Here is a 22,682-nt window from a genome sequence, read left to right on the forward strand (position 1 = left end):
GATCAAAACATGAGAAAGAGATTTTTATTTGTACTAAATCCCTTTCAAAATTTAGTTGTAGATGAAAGCTTGATGTTGTGGAAGGGCCAACTGTCTTTCCGGCAATACCTTCCAACAAAAAAGATTTGGGATAAAATTGTTTGTGCTCTGTGACTGTAAACTATTATGGTGTTAGATTTTATAATATACACAGGAAAAGGCACTAATGTTGACATTAATTAAACAAATGAGAATGGGTTCTCTTCAAAGTTAATTAGGACTCTAATACAACCATACCTGGATAAAAGTCATGTATTATACATGGATAATTGGTACTCAATAGCAGATTAGTTTTCTTGGATGTATGACAGAGATACTGGATCATGTGGAACACTGAATTCTACAAGAAAAATGTACCATGTCTACCCAAAAAATTAAACAGTGGTAGCTCTGCATAACGAAAAAATGATAGTAGTAAAATGGAGACCAGTGATAATGTTGTCTACAGTTGCCACAAGTTAGATGGCTGATGTGAACACCTGGTCATTTGAAAACACGCTAAAGCCAAAATGTGTCACAAATTACAACGCAAATATAGGAGCTGTAAACAAATCCGACACAATTTCATTTAACGATACGACAAGAAAAACCATCAAGTGGTACAGTAAAGTGTTTTACCATTTACTTGACATCTGTGTTTTGAACTCTTTTTTCATGTTCAAGGAATACCAGAAGAAAAAAACCCTTCTGTAAGATTGCATACGATGGACTTTAGGCTACTAAATCTGATCCGACAACTATTAGAAAATCATTTCACAACGGAAAGAACGTGGCACGCCCGATCGGAGGCGGGCCACAAGACCTGCTATGCCTCCAAAGTCGCCATTTTATAAGGCCACTCTCCCAGAATGACACAAAGAAGCGTAAACTACTCAGGCAGTGCTGTGTGCTTTTAACAATCTACAATGTATTTTTATATACATTTAAACTATAATAAACAAGTTTTTTAACATTTCCTCCATTTTTTTATTTTACTCCCTAAAAGTCAGTCACTGGTCAATGAGGCACTCAGTATGGACCACCATAGCGGCACGGCAAATGCCGTGCGCACTCGTCAACATGAAAAGACATTAGCTATTCTACAAATACTAAGTAAACATATCAATCATTTAATGGAAAAATACAAAGTGTTAAAGAAAACTACGATGGATCGATTGCTCTATATTTTTAAGTAGTTTTGTGTGGGTGATAGCGCATTGTGGTAATTTTGCCTACCAGTGTTGCCCACTAGTTCTAAAGGGTTAATTCCATGACTGTTTATAACCCATTAAAGCCCAATGGGTTGTTTTCGACCCATCTAAATACGTGTAAACCATTTTGTAGTGAAGCGTACTATTTCGTCTGAGATGTTTTTGGCTAAGAGTGGACTAGTCTATTGACCTTGAGAAAAGGTTTGGAGCCTCTTCCCCCACCCTTACTACTAATCGCAGTCTGCTACATTGAGAGTTACACAATACATCATGTCTGCTTCACTTCACAGGTTCGTTTTATACATACCATGTCCTTTTAAAACATATCTCATAAGTGAATATTACTATTAATATATGTAGTAAACAAAATCTTTATTAGTGAGATTCACGAATCTTTCTGACTTTATACTATTACATGACAAACTATTAGTGGGTCGAAAACGACCCGTTGGCACCAAGCCCATAGCATAGGCCTAACCTCAAACCTACCACTTAATCTTTTTTCAAGTTTGTAAGTAAAAAGCGCACGGTGGTAAATTGAAATCAATATATATACACATTAGACATAAAACATTATTAACATTTATGTTATCTGCTTTTTCAACAGAAAATGTTTTATTTTATTTTTAAAATTTGGGATATTTCAGGATCGACAGTCCCCTTATGATTCTCTGATCTTAGAAGCCTTGGAAGACACTGTGTCAGAATACAATGCAGCGATATCTATATACGTCCTCCCGACAATGATGACCCTCACAATATCACAGATGAAGGATCTGGAGAGGAAGATTCTAATGACCCAGACCGAGTGTGCCGTCGTCAGCTCCAAGCAGAGGCAGAGATTCGATTAGAAGGAATTGAAAACGATGAAGATACACCACGTGAATTAGGTGATCAACGTGGTGACGCACGCGTTGAAGACAGAGGTAATAATTTACAAACAGCTACATATTCTAAAGCTACTGGAAAGAGGAAACCCGTTTCGAATGCCACACATGAAGGGCCTAAATTTAAAAAGGGGGGAGTAAGCCGGGAAAAGCCTGCACCCAATAAACAGATGAACCCCGTTCGAAACTGGGAAAAAGGAGATCAGAAGAGAGGTAGCCCTTCAGTGTAAAATGGGACCACCTGTTTTGTCATCGATAGATGAGAATCCCATCCATTAGAATTCTTCCAATGTTTCATGCCCGAAGATTTCGATGAAGACATTGTTAAATTTTCCGTTACCTACTCAGTACAAAATAACTTGCCTAATTTTAAGCGAGACATTCCAGATTTTTTACACATTCTTAGAAATTTTGTTCTTGACAAGATACGTTCCCTTGCCTAGAAAACGTACGTTTTGGGAAAACAATGACGATGTCCGTAACACGCTTGTTTGTAACTCGATGAGGAGGAATAGACTTAACGAAATCTTAAGATTTTTACATTTTTGTAATAATGAAGACATACAAGTTGGAGATAAAATGGCCAAAATGACCTGTTTTAGATAAACTAAACTTACTTTTCCTTAATTTTGCTCCTGGTGAACATAGACTTTGTTGACGAATCAATGATCCCGTATTTCGGGAGAGACACTTGCAAACAATTTATTCGAGGGAAACCAATTAGATTTGGTTATAAAGCCTGGGTGTTGGCTGCCCGACACGGATATTGTATTCAAACAGATGTTTACCAAGGCCGGAAAGGCACAGAAACAGTCACACAACATTTTGGGTTAGGGGAAAGAGTTGTGCTAGATTTTTGTCTTAGTACAAAAATTTCCTGGTATTACGTTTAGTTTTTATATTGATAATTTCTTTACAAGCCCTAAGCTGTTAGCTGAGCTTGGAAGATTGGGAATGACTGCTACAGGTACCATCCAGGCAAACCGAACAGAGAAATGCCCTTTAAATGACAAGAAAATTATGTCTATTCGTGAAAGAGGGTAATTTGAAAGCTACATTGGCAAGTCAGACAACATAGTAGCTGTTGCTCGGAATGATCAGTGTTGTCACACTATTGTCAAATGAGCATGTGACAATAGTGTTTCTACTATATACACTTTATTGTGTTTTACTAAGGGCTTACTCCCAACGGATCGTTAACGACCCATGTTAAAAAAAGTATAAAAATGTTTAAAATAAATATTTTTTTTGTCATATTAGTGTAAATTAGATAAGGAATAATTGATTTTTTATAGTGAATAAAGTATTTTGAGAAAAAAAGTTTTGGGCTTTAATGGGTTTAACTAAACTAACACGAGTCCAAAAAAAAATAACATACTTACTATTCTGGTTCGGATATACGGAAAGCCATGCCTTGTCCTGCTTTAAGAAGTGAGGAAACAAAAGCCTCTGCATCTCTACCAACCTTACTGGGGAATATGATCACCCATCGTTTGAGACCATCTGCAACAAACAATGATATGTAATGCTATACTGTGAACAATTTAAAATCACTCATTTGTGTACCTAACACACACAAACGGTAGTGTTCTGGCCCTATATAAACTACTAGCAGTTACCTACTGCTTTGCAAGCAATTTGCTATTGCATAAAAGATGCACACAAGCTTAATAATAGAAAGACAAATGATTTAGTGGAAGATATTCCAACCTCCTGGATAATTGGACTTGATAAGTTTAAAGAACATGTTTTGGGGTTCTTAAGAGGAAGAATGAATCATTTTTTTAGTACAGATAAAATGCAGAAATTTATCTGCAACATTCCATAATATTTTAACCCTTTGACCGCCGTGAGCCACTATAGTGGCTCGAGATGTACGGTACCTTGACCGCCATGGGCCACTATAGTGGCTCGCCGTATGCGGTACCTTGAGCGCCGCGGGCCACTATAGTGGCTCTGTGAACTTTACCCATTTGTCCTTTTAGTTTAAACATAATATATATAAAATATATTTAATAATATTTTATATCAACTTTGAATTGTATTGCTCTGCTTCATTTCAACTATAAAATATTGATATTTACTTGTTTCTATAGTAACAAGTGTACCTTCATCCTACAGCGGAATTTTTGAAATTTTTTGAATTTACTTAAATTAGATTATTTTATGCAATTTCTGTGGAATATATTCGTAACTTTTAGTATATGCTCAAAACAATATGTACTTTTAGGTTAAAAAACGTTATTTGAGCCCAAGTTACTTATTCAGTGTTTTTGGACCTCAAACTTAAGATTTTTTTTTTAATTACGACAGGCATACACACTACTAAACAAATGTAAAAAAATAATAAAACTAATTTATTACATCAACTGAAAGTACATTTCTTCACCTCAAAAACAAAACCATAACTAAAAGGCTAGCTCAAAATTTACGAAAGTTATGTAATTTAATATGTGACCATGCAAAAACAGGTGATTTTGCCGTGGCGGTATTGGATCCGTGGCGGTGCTCAAACGTCTGGCGGTCTAGGGAACGACGGCGCACAAAGGGTTAAGTAATGACACCAACAACTTTAATAACACTTGAAATATTTTAGACCAGACTAGAATACCAGTAATCTTAGTGGAAGCAAGATTATGATGGGAGTCCTTACTAATTTTTAACGATTCAGCATTCATTGCTAAACAGTTTAAAAGGTTAAGAAATTTCACTCTAGCTCATATTTTAAGTGTTTCTGGTTCAAATCTGTTAAAATTTGAACACTTTTAGCACCACAGTCTGATAATACGCGGTTACCTGGAGGTGCCGCGTTTGCTACCAAGAAGGCAAACGTAAGGAAACAGTGTACTATTGTGCAATGAGCCCTGACGAACCAGGTCTGTGTGAACTCAGTTGCTTTGATAAGTATCACGAGGACAAATAAACAGTTTTTAGTCTTTGGCGGTGGGTGCGGATGTATATAGTTATTTTTCTAATTTTTCCTCAGGGAAGGGGTAGTGTTAAATGTTTTTTGATTTTGTACATTTTTCAAACTAATAATATGTGATATATACGTATAATTGATGTACTATCTACGTGTCATTCATGTACTATATACGTGTAATTTGCGAGTGTTCGTGCCGAAACCTAGTGCACTGCGAGCACATACAACACGGGGACCGGCACCCGGTGCGGATGACGAGCAGACTCAGCACGGACATGAAATCACCCGTTCCTGCCAACGAAGCTTCCGGGATACCTTGGACAACCCTTTCGGCTATCCTGACTTCGTTTTGGGTAAGTAAAAAAACAAACAAAAATTCCTGCATTTTCCGTTGCCGGTAATTTTGTCATCCACAGAGAATGTGTTAAGATGTTTAATGACAGAATATTTTGATCCAACCACTGTTTTATATTCATCAAATTGCTCAATGCCTTGGCCTGTGCTTCTAGCCTACTTCTTCTGCAAATAAATATAAAACTGTCATGTGCGAACAAAAAGAAGTTTACCTGAATTTTTTTTGCAATATTTTTTATATATTAGAAACAAAATTAGGCCTAATGTGCTACCTTGTATTATTACCCCACAGTCTAAATTCTGTGGATCGCTATTTTCTTTGCATATAGACACAACCTGCTTTCTGTTCAAGTTGCTAGTGAACCACGCTAGAGCAGTACCACGGATTTTTATCATTTCTATTTTAAACATTTCCAACTAAGTTAAACACTTTTTTAAATCTAAAAAGTGTAATAAACACCTATTACTGTTTGAAATATAGTCATTTAATTCCTTATTTATGTTAAACAATACATCATTAACCCTTCCCACGCGGCAAACGGATATATCCATTAGGCCTAATTTTGACAGAAACGCGGTAAACGTATATATCCTTCATCTATTTTGTGTTATTTAATAAATTGTAGTTGCAGTGGAATCAATCTGCTAGAGTTTAAGGGAGTGTTGAATATTTGTTCCGAAAAGTAGATGTTACAGTTTGAACCTCATTGGCGCATCGCAGTGGTGGGAGGGCGTGGCTTTGTCCCTCGTAGCGTGATTTAGCCTCAGTCTGTGGCGAACCATTGCGCGGTAAACGGATACATCCCTGCACGGCCTATTTGAGTGCTTAACGCTGTTTTGCCATATTTCCTTATTTACTGTTCCTGTTGTATTTAGCTTTATATTTTGTTATTACTTTATTTGTTGTGTCGTTATAGGCCTATATTGTTCTATGTAATGGCGAATCCTAAATATTTTTTGTAAATTTGAAAATTTGTTAAAAAATATAGGGGTATGATTATTTTGTGATACTGTATTATTTTTTATTCCTAATAGCCACCACTAACTAAAAAAATTGGTAAAATGAAAAAAAAGAGTTTAAAGATAATTGCGCATTACGAGTCAAGATAAATTCCGCGTGGGAAGGGTTAATATTCTTGTCTGATCTAAATCTATACCTCTTGGTGTATATTGGCACACACTCAGTATATTGATGTTTAGCAAATATAAGATTAGCTGGTTCTTCACTATACGTTCTAAATCTTTGGAAAACGCGCTTAACAATGAAATAGGGCGGTAGTTGCTTTTGTCGGTTAAGCAATTTGATTCATAAAGGGGGTAAATTTGTACCATTTTGAATTTTTGGGGAAATACGCCAATTGATATGCTTAAATTAATTATGTGTTAAAGGCTGCAAAATAATATGCATATTAGAATTGATCAGGTTTGCCGACACCCCATCCCATCCAAGTGCGGATCCTCTCATTCCAGTGATTTGTCGTGCAACCTCTTGTTCAGACAGTCAAAGACAAAGACAAAATTATCTTTATTGACATGGACATAGAGTAGTCATGAGAGTTTTTAGCTTGAGGTACATGGTCATTCAATGAGAAGGTCTCCCCATCTGCAGGCATTCTTTAACAGAGTATAACTCCCTCTCCATTAGCCAGTCAAGAAGAGCTCCTTTAAAATTCTTGTTGCTTCTTTGTGATTTCAGCTTTGATGGAAGGATGTTGAATAGCCTTGCCCGATGTAGGAAGGCTTTTTTCATATGCAGTCAGATGGTGTGCAGGGAGTCTATAGTTAACTCTGTTCCTGGTATTATAGGAATGGGTCTCCAAGAATTGGTCAAGTCCTTTGTGAACTGCATATATTATTACCTCGCTGATATACAGGTTGGCCGCTGTCTGCAGCTTCAGTCTCTTAAACACCCCTCTGCAGGAATCTCGAAAGCCCAATTCAGCTATTATTCTGATGGCCTTTTTTTGCAGGAGCAGTACCCTTTGTAGATTTCTTTGAGATGAAAACCCCCATATAGCCAGTCCATAGCCCATTAACGACTCAAATAGCGCAAAGTAAGCTGTTCTTGAGGTTTCTGTGTCGCTGATGTGTTTAAGTCGCTTAATGATGTATAGGGCAGTGCTAAGTTTTTTGCACAATTTGTCTACATGAGCTTTCCAATTGAGATCACTGTCTAGGATTATCCCAAGGTATTTGGCCTCATTAGATGTTGAGACATTGGGTAGCTCGAGAGCACTCTTTGTGGGCCAAAAAAAAGCTGTTGCGTTTTTTCTTCATTCAGTACAAGATCATTTTCCTGACTGTACTGTTTTACTATACTTGCAGCAATGTAGGCATTAATTTCCAGCTCTTTAATATTCTTGTGTGAAACCAGACCAACAGTGTTTATTGTGAAGTCTGTGTTTAATCCAAATTCAGAGTCTCTCATCACTGGGTTCCCACTTCCCATAACTTGTTTTAATATTCCTTTATTATTTGTATATGTGTATTTAGTTCCAGGAAGAAAATTTTTGATTGGAAATGCATCCCTAATTTTAACCCTCCCGGCCAATTCATTCAACATTTCCCAAAACAACTTTGCATCTCTTTTCAATTAATTCAGTTTATTCCTGTAATACTGCCACTTTGCGTATTTCAAAGTGTTGCTCAAATGCTGCCTAAGGTTCTTAAATTGGTTTCATAATTCACAATTAAAAGGTTTGCTTTTTAAGAATTTTGCTTATTTTGTCTCTTTCCTGTATAGTGTTAATTATATGGAGTGAAAAATTAAAATGTGCAAAGAACCTGTTTCAAGACTTTCCACACTTCCACATAGTGGTGTATTTTGGTCAATTTTTTTATTTTCTACATAAAACCTTGTTTTAAGTTTTAAAATAAGACTTTCTATTTGAAAATATTTATGCACGGGCATTTGTGTAGAAAGATGAACAACTCAGCTTTAAAAAGCAAGTCCTATGGTTTTCTTACAATTGGTAAATATAAACAATTATATTTATTTAAAAATCATTAAAACCGGGCAGCAGTGTAGGAAAGTTGTCAAAATTAGGAGGGGAAGTTTAAGTGTGAACAAGTATAACATTTACCATTATTGGAATTTTTTGTACTTATAACTCATTTGAAAAAATAATGGTTTGAAACTTATTACACTCTATACTTTAATACCTCTTGATCATTATCTCTTGTATTTCACACTTAGTATAACATTACTACTATTAACTATAATAATTGTAACTGTGTGCAGTTTTAATTACATACTAAAAAAGCTTGAGTTTTTGTTAGATTAACTGGGCATATATACATGCAGTCAATAAAACTGTATTTCTCAAATAATGTTTTTATTTATTTGGACAAAAACAAAATGTATAAGCCAACTTACCATCAGGCATCGAGAGCATGGGGCTGGACCTTAAGTGCCTGGTCCAATCACACTCTTCTCCAGCATCGACAATCCTATTCCCACCCAACAAGATTTTCTCCATTTCTAATTGTCTGGCTGGCACCTCAACCAATTTGTCTGAAAGCTTAAGGTTCCAATCCTTGAACTCCTTTTTCACCTGAAAATTGTGTTGATTAAATAAAACCACGGGATTTAACATGTATACAAAGTGCAACGATGACGGTTTATTGTCAGCAGTATTTGAGAAATGCCACAAAGCTGTAGCTGTAAAATTTCATCACTAGCGATATACGAGAAATTCTGTGAAGATTTCTCACAATCACAGAATTAAAGCTCCTTAGTTTTAATCTTTGTCTTTGGATGTGTTAACATAACATTGTATGTAGTTAATAAATTTCCTTTCTGTGATGTGTATAAAATACATGTATCCAAGCCAGAAATACAAAGACAACAAATATATACAAACACAGCACTACTGTGGGGCAGGCTGCAGTCCAGTATAACGGGTCAGAGGTCTAGCGGTGGACGAACCTTCGATTATAGTGATACACAACGAGATAGTGATATAGCCGGTACATAGGATCGGTCAGTACAATCAACAAATAAACTAAATACTTTTATCTGAAATCTACTCTATTTATTTGTTTGGGGGAGGGGGAAGCCCTGTAGTCAGAAATTAATGCATAATGCACACTTTTCCAGATTCTCATCGTAGGTGGTAGCCCTGGTTCCAGCCCCGCAAAAGTATTGTGGCTCTTAATATATATCCCACTGATGGCCAATACAAAAAGAATGCATCAGAATGTTATCTGCTACGGAAGTTACCGAAGCGCGTTTAGTTTGAGATCTGAAGAATAAGTATCACCAGTAGAGAAGAGTACCTTCTATATTTGCACTGCGATAACTACCACAATTTATATTATCAATACCTGGTTCTTAAATATTTTGTGTTTGTCTTTAAAATAATGCAAGAATAGAACCACTCCATCACAACACAACTACAAAGTTAATGAACACAAGAAAGGCTGTGGATTGGCACATTATAGTCGTGTTCGTTAAATTAAAGTCAAGGACTGCAAAACAACATGACATCAACACAGGCTCATCATGCACGTTTAACTATTTGGTTTGAACAGTTTGAATAGTTGAACGATCGTCACATATGCAGAGAAGTTCCGGTAAATAGTTGAACAGAGAACTGACATGACTTCCAGCCACCGTGCAACCAATGCCATTCTCACTACAACTTATGAGTCAATTTTATTCAATCGGCTGGGCATCTGCAGTCTATAGACTGACAACATAAGTAGTGCTTAGCCACAGTCTTGTCACTGGTTGCTCCGAGAGTAAACACTGTTGTTCTCAGACACTGATTGCATTAGCACTTGTGAGAGCTATTGCACAGTTTCGACTAGTGATTTTAACAGTTTCACACAAGATAAGCAATTTTTGGCCGGGATAAACCAAACTTTAATTTTTTATGCCACTATGTTGCCAAAGATAGGACTACCTTAAGCATTGCATTAAAATTAGGTATTTGTCAAATTTTAATATTACAGTTTTGTTTAACAATGTAATAATTAGTAAAGGTTTAAAATATTAAATTGTATACTTAACCTACAATTGTATTCATCTATTACTATTTTCACTAGTATAGGCTACACATTTTCATTTCATTATACTAGTTAAATTATATAATACCAATAGAAGTATCATTTCAATTTTGTTGATACTATGTATGGCAAAGTGAATACCTTGCCTATTATGTACTGGTATAGAGTAATTAGTGTTAATTTCTTATCAAATGTATCTTAATTACTTTACTGTGCGTCATAAAATAATATGCTACAGCTACTTCAAGCTGGGGGCTATGAACACTGCACTCTGTTCATTGCAATCCTATTTCACTGTGGCATTTTATTTACCATAATTTTTAAAAACTTTCTAGTTTACTTCTTTTTTTGTTGATATTTTAGTTTAATAACCATAGACAGTTCTAATTCGTTTAGATAAACATTGAAAATACTTGTTTAAGTAATCTACATAATCATAATCAAATGCTGGAAACAATGACAAATTTTAAACATTTATACAATGCCATAAAGGCTGAGTGTAGTATGTAAACTGAAGAAGAGTGAACTTAACCCTTTCCAATCAGGAGGTTACTAATGTGGCCAAAACTTATCTCACTCATCTCAAATGATGATCTCAGGTGGTTGCTGACCACTCAATTATCCAGCTCATGCACAATGGTCGGCTAGGTTTGTGTCACGACGACATGCTTGCGTAACCATCTGCAGTACTTTGACTCAGATTAAAATGGCAGTAATTGACCTTCAGGTCTTTAAATGACAGATTTAAATGTTGAAACTTTATCAATTAGTGATTTATTATTTGCTTTTATACAAACTAAGTAATATGTAATTTAACTTGCAGGTTATACCGTTATTAAGTTGTTTTTTTTTTTCAGAATGAAAATACAATTAAGACAGAAGGTCTTTACTACAACAGAATACATTTTGTTTTCATATATTGAGCTGTCTCCACCAAATGCACTAGTATTTGAATGAATTGATACATACTCTATAGAAGCTACAGTGACATACATTCTGATAAAAACAATTCTGAACAATGTTTAGAATGCTAAGTGTTACAAATAGAGAAATATTAATTTTCTTACTTATTTGGCCTTGAGATTGTAGTTATTGTCAGCCAAAACTGGACAAGGATTGCATTTTATAACTTCCAATTACAGAAGACCACAACTTGGAATTTCCACATTTTTAAAATGACCACAGGCTTTCAATAACCTTTTATAAAAGCCTAAAAGTTATTCCAAGCCTATGTCATCTGTGGTTAATTGAAAATAACTAGCATAACTAACAGTTAAGTGAGAAACACAATAAAATTTGTTAGCATTTAGCACAACAAATTACTTCAGTTCTGTGTTTGCGCTAAACATATCTTTCCAACATTTCATAACTTTACAGTAAGTGAACATTTAACCTATAAAAAATGTTTGGCCTTTAGTACTACAATACATATTTTTAACACTGAGCAAGTTAAAATTTAGTATATAACTAACCATAACATGACAACTTACTCTCACTTCCCCGTTTAATCGTTGATTCATGATACGCAGCCGATCAATTCTCTCTTTTGGCCCTATTCTGGTGTGCGTGGATAGCGCACGCATCAAAGTAAAATTTGACCTGAAAATAACAAATTCATACTTTAGTCTTTTAATATGTGATTAAATTAATTTCAGACAATATGTGGCATTGGTATTTTAACAAAAAGTATTAAAATTCTGAGTTCCATTTTTTTCCCTATAACCACCACCTAATTAAGACGGGTAATTGCCTGTAATCCAAAACACCATCTTAATGTACCATTTAATACATCAATTTAATACATCAAAATCAACTCTGCCCATATAGATGTTGTATTAGTCCTTAAATAATTTATTTAATCCAAACAAAAGTTAGCAAGAGTCTACTACGGTGCATTCTGATATACGGCACATGTATCACAACACACAAAACCAATTATTACAACAAAAAAATACAAAAATTATCACACCTGCAAAATTTACACATAGCACAAGTCAAAATTTACTTAATTGACACAGAACTGGGCCACTTAAGCATAAAAGCGGATAAAACTTGCAGTTTTTATCATACTAGTGAGAATTATGTTAAACCACTAAAAAAATTTAAAAATACGTTAAATTGGGCCAGTGGATTTGAGCTGCTGTTTGCATGCCACTATTATTGCCTTGAAAATTCACTGGTCTATCTTAGAGGCTTGATACTTTGGTATCGGTCTATGGGTCATGTGGTACGCTTGGTCTCTGTATATCTTAAAAATTACGTCCCGCACAGTTGGTGAACTTGTTCATTGCAGCCTACACTGTTCTTGTTGTGAATCTCACACCTATAAAGCACTATTGGTCCAAAGATAGCCTATACGAACATCCTACTTTTGGGCTGACATGTCCCGTAACCATTGTGAGTGCATTTTAAGATGCTTACGGTTTTATGATCCAGACACCAACAACACAAACAGAATGCATAAAATTGAAAACATAGTAAACCATATCTTAGCAAACTGTGCTAGAGTTTACAGCCCTGGTAAGTCGCTTTCATTGGATGAAGCTATGGTCCTCTTTAGAGGAACACTGTCGTTTCTGAAGTATATAAAAAATAAAGCAATAAAATATTATGGGATAAAACTTTACGAGCTGACTACATCAGAAAGATACATTATAAATATTATAATTTATCAAGAAAAGGGGACTCTGATGGACACAGATAAAGGTTACTCCTTTGAAGTGGTCAAAAGTTAATGAAGGATCACATTAGCAAAGGCCACATACTTTTTCTTGAAAACTTTTATAGTAGCGTTGAGTTAGCGAGAACCTAATGAACAACAAGACCAACATGAGTGGTACTTTGAGGACAACTAGAGCTGGTAATCTGGAGGTTGTGGTTCAAACAAAGTTGAGAAAAGGCGAGTCTATCAGTCGCCAAAAGGGAGATGTTACAGTTACGAAGTGGCGTGACAAAAGAATTTCAACATCGAATGGCCCTGAGATGGAGTTGGTAACAAACAAAAGAGGGGAACAAACAATGAAGCCTAGCATGGTTGCCGCTACAATACAGGCATGAGTGGGATCGATTGCAGTGACCAAATGATCTCTTATTATTCCACTCCCAGAAAGCCTCTGCGATGGTACGTCAAAATTTTATTTCCACCTGCAAGACCTGTAGAACGGTGTCTACATTTTCTCAAGGCTAGCCACCAAAACAACCTGGGACATCGTAATTTATATGACTCTGTTGTTTGAGCTTTTGTACCATGAAATAAAATACTCTCAAAATAAGATATGCATGTTTGTTAGAAACTTACCCTATAACCAACAGTAAGTGAGCAAATAAATAGTGGCTCACATATGGGACGCATGGTCTATGTTAAGATTTTGATGCTATAGACCGAGTGTCCCATATATGAAGCCGCAACAATTACGCAAATCAGCAATATATGAAATAAAAACATTACAGAAGTACATTTTAGGTTATTTTGTTGAATTATAGCTCAATTCAACAATATTTTATCCTTGGTCTGTGATTAGTCTCACACCAATTATTTTTAGTCTGTGTAGAACAACCACATTTTGAAATTTTGTAATATTGGTCTATTACAGTGACCCGGGGCGGTGCAAATATGCGCTACCTGGTAGCGAACTTGTTAATAAACAGAATTCTAACATTTAGAAAATATTAGACACTTTTGATTAGTCAAATTGATTAGAAAACACTAAATAAAATTGTAAGAATTGTCTATATGAAGAAAAAATTACACTAAACAATACATACTAATCTACAAAGAACCTTTTCAAAAAGAAGTCTGTCAGAAAAAAATGTGCCAGTAAAATTAGAGTAAATATCTTTGATGGGCTTTAATGGATTTGGTTGCGTTAGCTTTGGTGGATTTACTCAAACCCAATTATCTATTGCAGGGGTGCCCAACCTTTTTTACCCAAGGGCCACATTGTAAAGCCTTTATGGCCAGGCGGGCCAACATCCCAGGGGATTTGGAACCCCAAACAAAACGTATTGCCCGGGGTTTGTTCCAGAAATCTTGTGCAAAATATGAGTTTTAAGGTTATTTGGCCCTTGTTTCCTGCTTATTGTAATTTCTTATTATTTATTAGTTGTTAGGTAAAGGTTTATAATATATTATGTTTTTAGGTTATTTTATTAGAAATAAATATAAACCCAGACTTTTGGATGTTTGCTCTAATTCTGAGGGAACAATAAAAAAGTCACCAATAAATTGAATACATTGATTTTAATTAATCCTACTAGGATACTAGGACATACAAATTACGTGGCGAGTGGTGACCTTGAGTTGGGTAGGGGCTACGTCGCCGCACCGCGCGCTGTGCCGTGCTTTACGCGCGCTATATTCGCCAGCCAGCAGCCACCACCGTAGTCAGTGAAATCTGTCTGCAACTACTTTACTTCTTTCAACACTCATACTCCACCAAATGAATACGTCTCATTCTACGTGAAATCGGCTGGACTGCTTGGTTCTCAAAATTTGTATTTATTTAATATTTCAAATGCTTGTAAACAAATTTGGTTGTTTTGGCAACAAGGCGGGCCACATAAAACTGACTCGAGGGCCGGATTCGGCCCGCGGGCCGTAGGTTGGGCAGCCCTGATCTATTGTCTTGGTTCCATGCCAATGACGTGTTTTACAATCATTACTGGGTCAAGAAATATTATTAATCTTCTCTCTGCTTCCAGAGGAGAAGGCTTCCAAGAATCAATGGGAATATCCCCAGCTTCAATGTCACTTTCACCACCTAAAATACTTCGTTCACTTCTCCTCGATAATTCCTCAATGTCACTCAATAACAAATAATAGCTTATTTTAGTTAAAAAATGTTAATACAAAAAATAAATAACCTCACAAAAACAATACCAGGTGGGAGATGTAAACAAAGACCAGGCACCGTTGTGCTTGCAGTCAGCTGTCAATCACTATTGTATTAATTCTCCTGCATGAAAATGAACTGAACACAGATCTCGCAAGAAAGTTTAGAATAAACCATTATTGATGAGTACCAAAATGTGCCCGAATAGACACAAAATATCCTGATCATACCAATTACACAAACCAGCATGTTATCACTCACAATGGATACCCGGGTTTTTAAACACAGTATACGAAAATCATGTTTGAGCGATATTTAATTTTACGATGCATTAACATATACAGAACTGCAAGCATAAAATTACTTGCAAAACTACGATATTTGTTACTTATGCTACCTATTTATGATTTCCTTACAAATTAATACAATAACACAATTTCATGATTGGCAATTTGTGTAACTGTTGTCCGTGAATAAACGCAGCATTTTAGAAATTAACAATTTGCATACAGCCTATAATTAACTAAGCAGTGGTTCTCAGCAAATTCAATTGTCAGATCCCACGATCTATTATTGAATACAAATTTATTGTAGTAGATTCACTGGATTTGAGATTAAACTTTGACGTTACTTTTTGTAAACCAAGACTTTATGATCCTTCATTTAAAACTTAACATTTTCAACAAGTTAAAATATTTATTGACAAAAAACATTTTAAGAAAAATTCCAGACCACTTCTAAATTAATTGATTTTTCTACAGAGTTCTCTCTAGTTAACAAAATTCCCATTTCTCCCAACTACCACCATGATTCAATTTTTCCTATGGTGGTACTATGGTACACCATGTTCCTTGGAAACCATGATTGAGTTTTGACATGAAAGTCTACCATATGATCAAATCACATGAGCCGAGTAGGTTTACTTTTCTACATCTAAAATAACTACTACAACATACTATCTTAAATGCGAGTTATATCAATTTGGCTCACTTGCAAATTGTTCTTTAGGTAACTGTGAACACATAAAATATTCAGAGTAGGCGTTTACAACAGGGATCAGAAGTTAAAGGTAATTTTGCTAAGTCAAAGTTTCATTTTAAGCCGATCTTTCCTCTGAAAGGGCAAATGGTAGCAGGGTTCCCACTCAATGGTAACTCAGCTTGAATACAGGTGTTTCTGTTCTCAGATGCGTTGAATTGGTGTAACTATTTAAAATATTTCCTTAATTCACTAAGGATGTCGACATTTATACAGAAATGGATGGATGCATCTACAAAATAGGCATTGATTACAAGCAGTATGAGTCCAGCAGTATGGTTTGCTAAATAATGAGCATAAAATGGGATAAAATGTTTTGCTTGTTCATATCAGAACTCTTTAATCATCCCCTAAGGGAGCAAGGTTCACATGAGCAAGAATTACGCAAGCCTAATTGCGGTAATTCGCAAAGATCAGTCCTGCTGCGATTTCACACAGGCCAACACAGATAAAAGCTGTTGGCTGTGGATCTTATCTTGTATGTTTATTCCAATTTAGAGAACTGCCCAAAGTTTGGCCTAGGAATTTTAACTCCAGCTTTCGGTACAGAAACTTGTTCAATTTGTATATTGGGACTAATTTGATTTCAGCCTCTACTTCCATTAAAACTCAACAAACTGTTTTTTGTGGATTAAAAATTAAATTACTTCTTTGGAAAAACTTATTTAGATTTGACAAACTGAGGCAGGCTGACATTTCAACTTTCCCCTTAGATTACGCACTAACTCTCAAAGACGCATCATCAGCGTACAAAAACAACTTTTTTAACTCTGGAATACTTTTAAAGGAAATGGAGAAATATCAGAGATGCCAATAATAATCTGTGGGGCACCCCAATTGTTTGTTTTAGAAATGAGGCATGTTTAATTGTAAAATTATCTTTTGTTATTAAGGTGTTTGATTTCCACATACTTCTTTTTATTTTGTTAAGTATGACTTGCACCAATCATACTCCTTCCCTTGAATACCAAGCATAGTCAACTTATTTAGCAATCTTGAATGGCAAACACGGATCAATTTAAAATATGCAATAGTGGATCAGTGAGAAACTCCACAGCACCTTAAAGTACTGGTACCGGAACTAGTTTACACTGAAAATTAATGTCTGAAATTTTATGATGTTCAGATCGGCCGCGGTTCAAGCTAGTCCTACTTAACGGGGTTTCTCAGTACATTAATTTCTGTTCTTGTAGCATTGATAAAGATTTGTGCACTCACTATGGAACTTTTTTCTGTTCCCTAAACAATTCTATTGCTTCCATTTTACTTATTTAATAAATATGTACATTACATTACAATACATTAGGACCACCACTACCAGTCATCAATGCACTTGCTCTTATCTTAATCGATATTTGATCTGTGGAAGCTTTGTGTGTAATTTTATCCACAAATCTTGCTTTGAACAGTTTAAATATCAGAATAATTATTGTTAAGTATGCAACACCTGACAGTCATCTACCTTTACTTTAATTGCAATGATATTTGAAATTACGAGTGGCCAGGAGTTTTACCTCATCTCATCGGTGAGGCCAGTCATCCGGCAAAGTTCAGGTATCAGGAGGATGAGGTTTGGATCACCGGCTCCTGCCTGAGCAACTGCTCCCGCTTCAAACGCTTTTCTTTCCCTTGCTTTACTTCGGGATACAAGCAGTGGTTGATTGGCATGAGAGATCCTGATATTGTATCTCTAAAAACCACCAAATATATCAGACCAATAAATACAAATCAAATAAAAGCATTTCATTTTTGAGTCAGTCTTTTGCATTTGAATTGGCTAGATTTATATTAGTTTTGGCAACACAATCTGAACTATACAAACATAAAAGTGAAGTAATGAAGAATAATATTTTTAATAATGTACAGTACAATTTTTAAAATAATGGTGAACACTTTATTGCCATAATTTCTAGCAGATTAAATCTGAAATTGATACACAGACAACACTCACAGTGCTTGGATAAGTTCTTTATAAATAAAAACCTAGTCTTACATAAAAATAGACCAAAGGAGAGCTGCAAAATTTCTCGGGTATTCCAGAAAATAAAATCTAAACAATATTTTTTACATTTAAACTGGCATCATTATTTTGATTATTCCTCCACATTTTCGGATAGCTAAGTTGCAAGGTATTTGTTAATAATTTGGAAATGAATGTTCATATAATTTATAGGGCCAAACAAACACTAGGTTTATTCAAGCCTTCTGCTCAGTGTTACCAAAAGCCTTCTGCTCAGTGTTACCAATAAGTGATTTCTAATATGTAATTTATGAATGAGGTTTTGTGATGCCAGCTGTACAAAAGCGCTATAAGTATATAAGTATACAAGGTGAGACAGACCACCCACCGTCTGTAATATGTAGCAGCTGAACCGATAAAACATTCCTTCATCATTTTAAGGGGACTCTTGACTTCCTATCATCCGCATTTGTAATTTAATGCCTTTTATCTCGAAAACTAATTAAGTTTTTTTTTTTTTTTTTACAAAACAAAGTACAATATACAAATACATTCACCAAAAGATATTTTTAAATGTATTTTCCAACACTTGGAATTCGAGTTTTCTTAAAACCCCTATGTCTGCGATTAGCTTGTATTACAAAAGATATGAAGTAACATTTTAATACTGTAGGATCTTCCTGAGCTGAAAAGTGTTATCAAAATATTTAAAACACAAGTTTCGGAAATCACAAGAAGAAACTTAAGTAAAGCTATCTTTTAACTGTTGAATAAGGTCCAGGACAGAATTCAGAGTTGTCTGGATCCTCCTGTTCATAAAAAAGGATCCTCAAGCTTCCTTTTTTAATAGTCCTGCCCTGCCATTAGCTACTTTTACAACTTCTGCAGTTTAATTTGATCCAGAATTTTGATTAAAATCAACAGAAACCACAATATTTAGTGTAAGTTATGTCACAAGGTCCTTTTTGGAATCCCAGACCATATTTATTTATCAATTCTGATAAATTCTGTATTCTTTTCCTTTTCACTTTTCCAAAAGCCGATTGTCAAATCGCCTATAAATATAGACTTATCAGTCATGATCTGTTTTTAGATATCAAAATTATTTATGTGGTCATACTGTGTTGGTCTAATAGAGAGACTGGGGTTGAATCACACCAGGTTCCACTGTCCAAAACCATATAAACACTATGACATAGTTTACTAAAAGTTTGTTTTAAGTTTCTACCGATATAAAACAAAAAGTAATGTACCATTAAAAGGAGTTTGTAATGCATAATAAACAAGAAAAAAGTAAAAATTCAATTTTTGAAAAATACAATTAGGGTCTTAATGAAAACCTCCATATTTCTATGCTATGGAATTTATGAAAATAATTTATAACACCAAAAATGGAACTTGAGAGTTCATATTTAAAGATATTCAAATGTAAAGCCAGCTGAAGTTGAGTCGTCCCTTAATTATTAGATCTCTTTATCTGATCGGTTTTAATTTATTCCTGCCTTAAGATTATTTATTGACCATACACAAATACATGCAATGAGTCTTGTCAATTATAGGCTAGAATACAATAATAAAACTATTGTTAAGGTGCTGTTGGAAGAAAAAACAAAATTGCGTAAAAGTATTTAACTATAAATGTGGTTGTCACACAACCTATAACCTAAGTCACACAAAGGTTAAAAGAGTAATAAATGAACATTAATAAAACTAAAAGAGCTAGTTTAAACATGTAAGTTAAAAGAGCTACATATTTATATTTTTTTATTAACACAATAAGACCACCGAGTAAATGCGGAAACATAAGTAAATGTAGCTGGAAGTAGACACCTTTTGACTGAAACAGTCTTTTCAGTCCTACCTATGTATATAATTTTCTTCGTTGGGACTAAAGACCAAAAAACTTCATCACTAAGTCCTACAGGTTTTACACTTGTTTTGGACTTGTCTTCCCCACACAAAATAGGGTATTTTGGGGGTAAGTCAAAATTTGTAAATAGGAACTCCTAGCTAGTGACCTCATTTTTAACATGTGACACCTAATTTTTAAAGGTAATATAAACAGAAGAAGAATGGCATATTTTGAAAAGCAATCATTTAGATGAAAATGTTAAAGAAAAATTTAACTTCACAATTTAAGACTTTCTTCCTTTTCTTCATTAGATTAAACAATAATAATAATAACAAATAATAACGGGTTAGCTAAACCTAGTAAAGAGGAAATAATGGGACACCAACCTCTTTGTAATAGTCAATGTACGAAGTTTTCGTACCATTTCTGTCAAAAGTACAGGAAGGAGTCTCCCCCCAATTGACATCAGAAATTGTGTAAGTCTTGTTGTTGTAGTCTGTTAAAACTACACACCCAATCACTGCTTTGTTGAATTCAGTCTGAAAACAAATTCTGTAATTAAATTCAATTGGAAACTGAGTTGATTCTTTTCCACACATCTCTCTTCAGACAAAAACATCTCGACATTTATCTGTTGAAATTACACATTACCGCTGTTACTTTAAATAGTCAGCATATGTTTATATTAAAACACAATAGATAAGACCACTTCACATATATTAAGGGTAAGGGGGTGAATCTTAAACACAAAATCATGAAGTCTAATGTACAAGTACCTTAAAATCTTTATACAGGGTGGTGCAAAAAGAACGCAGGGATTTGAGTAACGTACCAGTGGAGGGGAGCAATCAGTGACCGCCGAGCGACACCATTTTGTTAACTCGATACTTCATTGCATTAACTCGTTTCGTACAACATGATCAGTGATGAAGAGTAAATCGACTGGTCGGCCTCGTACAACGCGAACTCCCCAAAATGTTGAACGTGTCAGAACCTCAGTTATTGAAAGTCCTCACCACTCAACTAGACGGCGAGCTCCGACCTTGGAGATATCAAGTCGATCGCTACAGCGCATCCTGACATGTGAGTTACAATATCACCCTTACAAGATAAAGATTGTTCAGAAGCTCCATGAACGTGACTTTCACGAACGAAGTTTTTTGCAAGAGAATGTTTGATGTCGTTGAATATGACAATAATGTTGTAGTGCTGAGTGATGAAGCTCATTTCCACTTGAATGGCTCAGTAAACAAGCAGAATTGCCGCTACTGGGCAGCTCATAACCCACAGGAAATGCATCAAAAACCACTCCACTGTCCTAAAGTTGCAGTATGGTGTGGGGTCTCTAAAATTCGCATCGTTGGACCTTATTCTTTTTGAAGAGCGTTACTAAACTGTTAATTTTGAATGTTACGTGACAATGCTACGCACATTGTGCAGCCAAACTTTGAAGCTTTGGGGGTCGATATGGAAAGAACATGGTTTCAACATGGAGCCACAGCCTACACGAGTAATCAATCTATAGCTCACACGAGTAATTAATCTATGGCTGTCATTCCGAGGATGTCTCTTGGTCACATGATTTCACGTTTCGGTGATCTACATTGGCCTGCACGTTCGCCAGATCTGACGCCATGTGATTTCTTTTTATGGGGACACCTGAAATTCAGTTTACCGTCGTAAACCTCAGTCACTTGAAGAATTGAAGGCTGCAATAAGTGAAGAAATTGGCGCTGTATCACTGAACACAAAGTTATGGAAAACTTTGGAGAGAGACTTCTAATGTGTCACAATTCATGCAGGAGGACGCCATCTTTCCAATGTTATTTTTATAAATTAGTTAAGTGTTTTATAATTGTTAACACCTGACTCTCAAATTGGGTTGATTAATGATTGTTTTGGTGTAATTAAAATTTTGTTGTGATTAAAATTAACCAACTTCTAGCCTTTTAAAATTCACGCGTTCTTTTTGTGCCATCCTGTACCTCTACAATGTGCTCTAAAAACCTGAAATTGAAAGTAAACTTTACAAAGATTCTTAAAATGTGCAATGCAAATTACAAACATATTTGATATATTACACATATACTAGATTTACCTGTATGTTTAAACAAAATATACAAGAGGCATAAAATGTCTGGAAACAATTGGAATGTTTATAACCAAAGTAGATCAAATGTACAGACTTTTCATAATGTTTTGCGGGTACCAAGTTTTTTATGCAATAATCGTTACAAACCTACATTAGGGTAACGAGTCAAGAACTTCATTACACACCAAAATCTTCGGTTTTGTGGTCCTCTGTTTCAGGCCCCAACAGGAGCAGTTTCCTAAACTTTTAGGTGTTCAGAAACAAGGTTGCAGAGCACAGATCTCAACATAAAGAAATTTGTTTGAAAGACCTGTTATTGTGAAGTGCCTTTTGTCACGAACCCTCGCTTTAACTGAAGCCACCAAATAATCTATTATCAAAGAAGGATGACAGGGAGTAGTTGTTCCCGAGGCATGCTGGTACACAATGCACACGCTCATTACAGTATGAGCGCAAAAACTGTTATAAAATATTAGTTTTCAAAACGGAGGGAGGGTGTGGAGAT

At 35.2% G+C, this 22,682-nt stretch overlaps 1 protein-coding gene across 1 annotated transcript in view; it reads right to left on the reverse strand.

Annotated features, from left to right (window-relative positions):
* LOC124359233 (piwi-like protein Siwi) overlaps positions 1 to 22,682 on the reverse strand; it is a 78,034-nt gene that overhangs the window by 25,192 nt on the left and 30,160 nt on the right. The window contains exons 8-12 of the mRNA XM_046811806.1: positions 20,472 to 20,624; positions 17,788 to 17,963; positions 11,894 to 12,002; positions 8,770 to 8,947; positions 3,499 to 3,619 (exon numbers count right to left, since the gene is read on the reverse strand). Of these exons, the coding sequence (XP_046667762.1) occupies positions 3,499 to 3,619; positions 8,770 to 8,947; positions 11,894 to 12,002; positions 17,788 to 17,963; positions 20,472 to 20,624 (737 nt within the window). The remainder of the gene's footprint in view (positions 1 to 3,498; positions 3,620 to 8,769; positions 8,948 to 11,893; positions 12,003 to 17,787; positions 17,964 to 20,471; positions 20,625 to 22,682) is intronic.

This window comes from Homalodisca vitripennis, chromosome 4, assembly GCF_021130785.1.
Source record: "Homalodisca vitripennis isolate AUS2020 chromosome 4, UT_GWSS_2.1, whole genome shotgun sequence".
In the NCBI taxonomy this organism is placed as follows: domain Eukaryota; kingdom Metazoa; phylum Arthropoda; class Insecta; order Hemiptera; family Cicadellidae; genus Homalodisca; species Homalodisca vitripennis.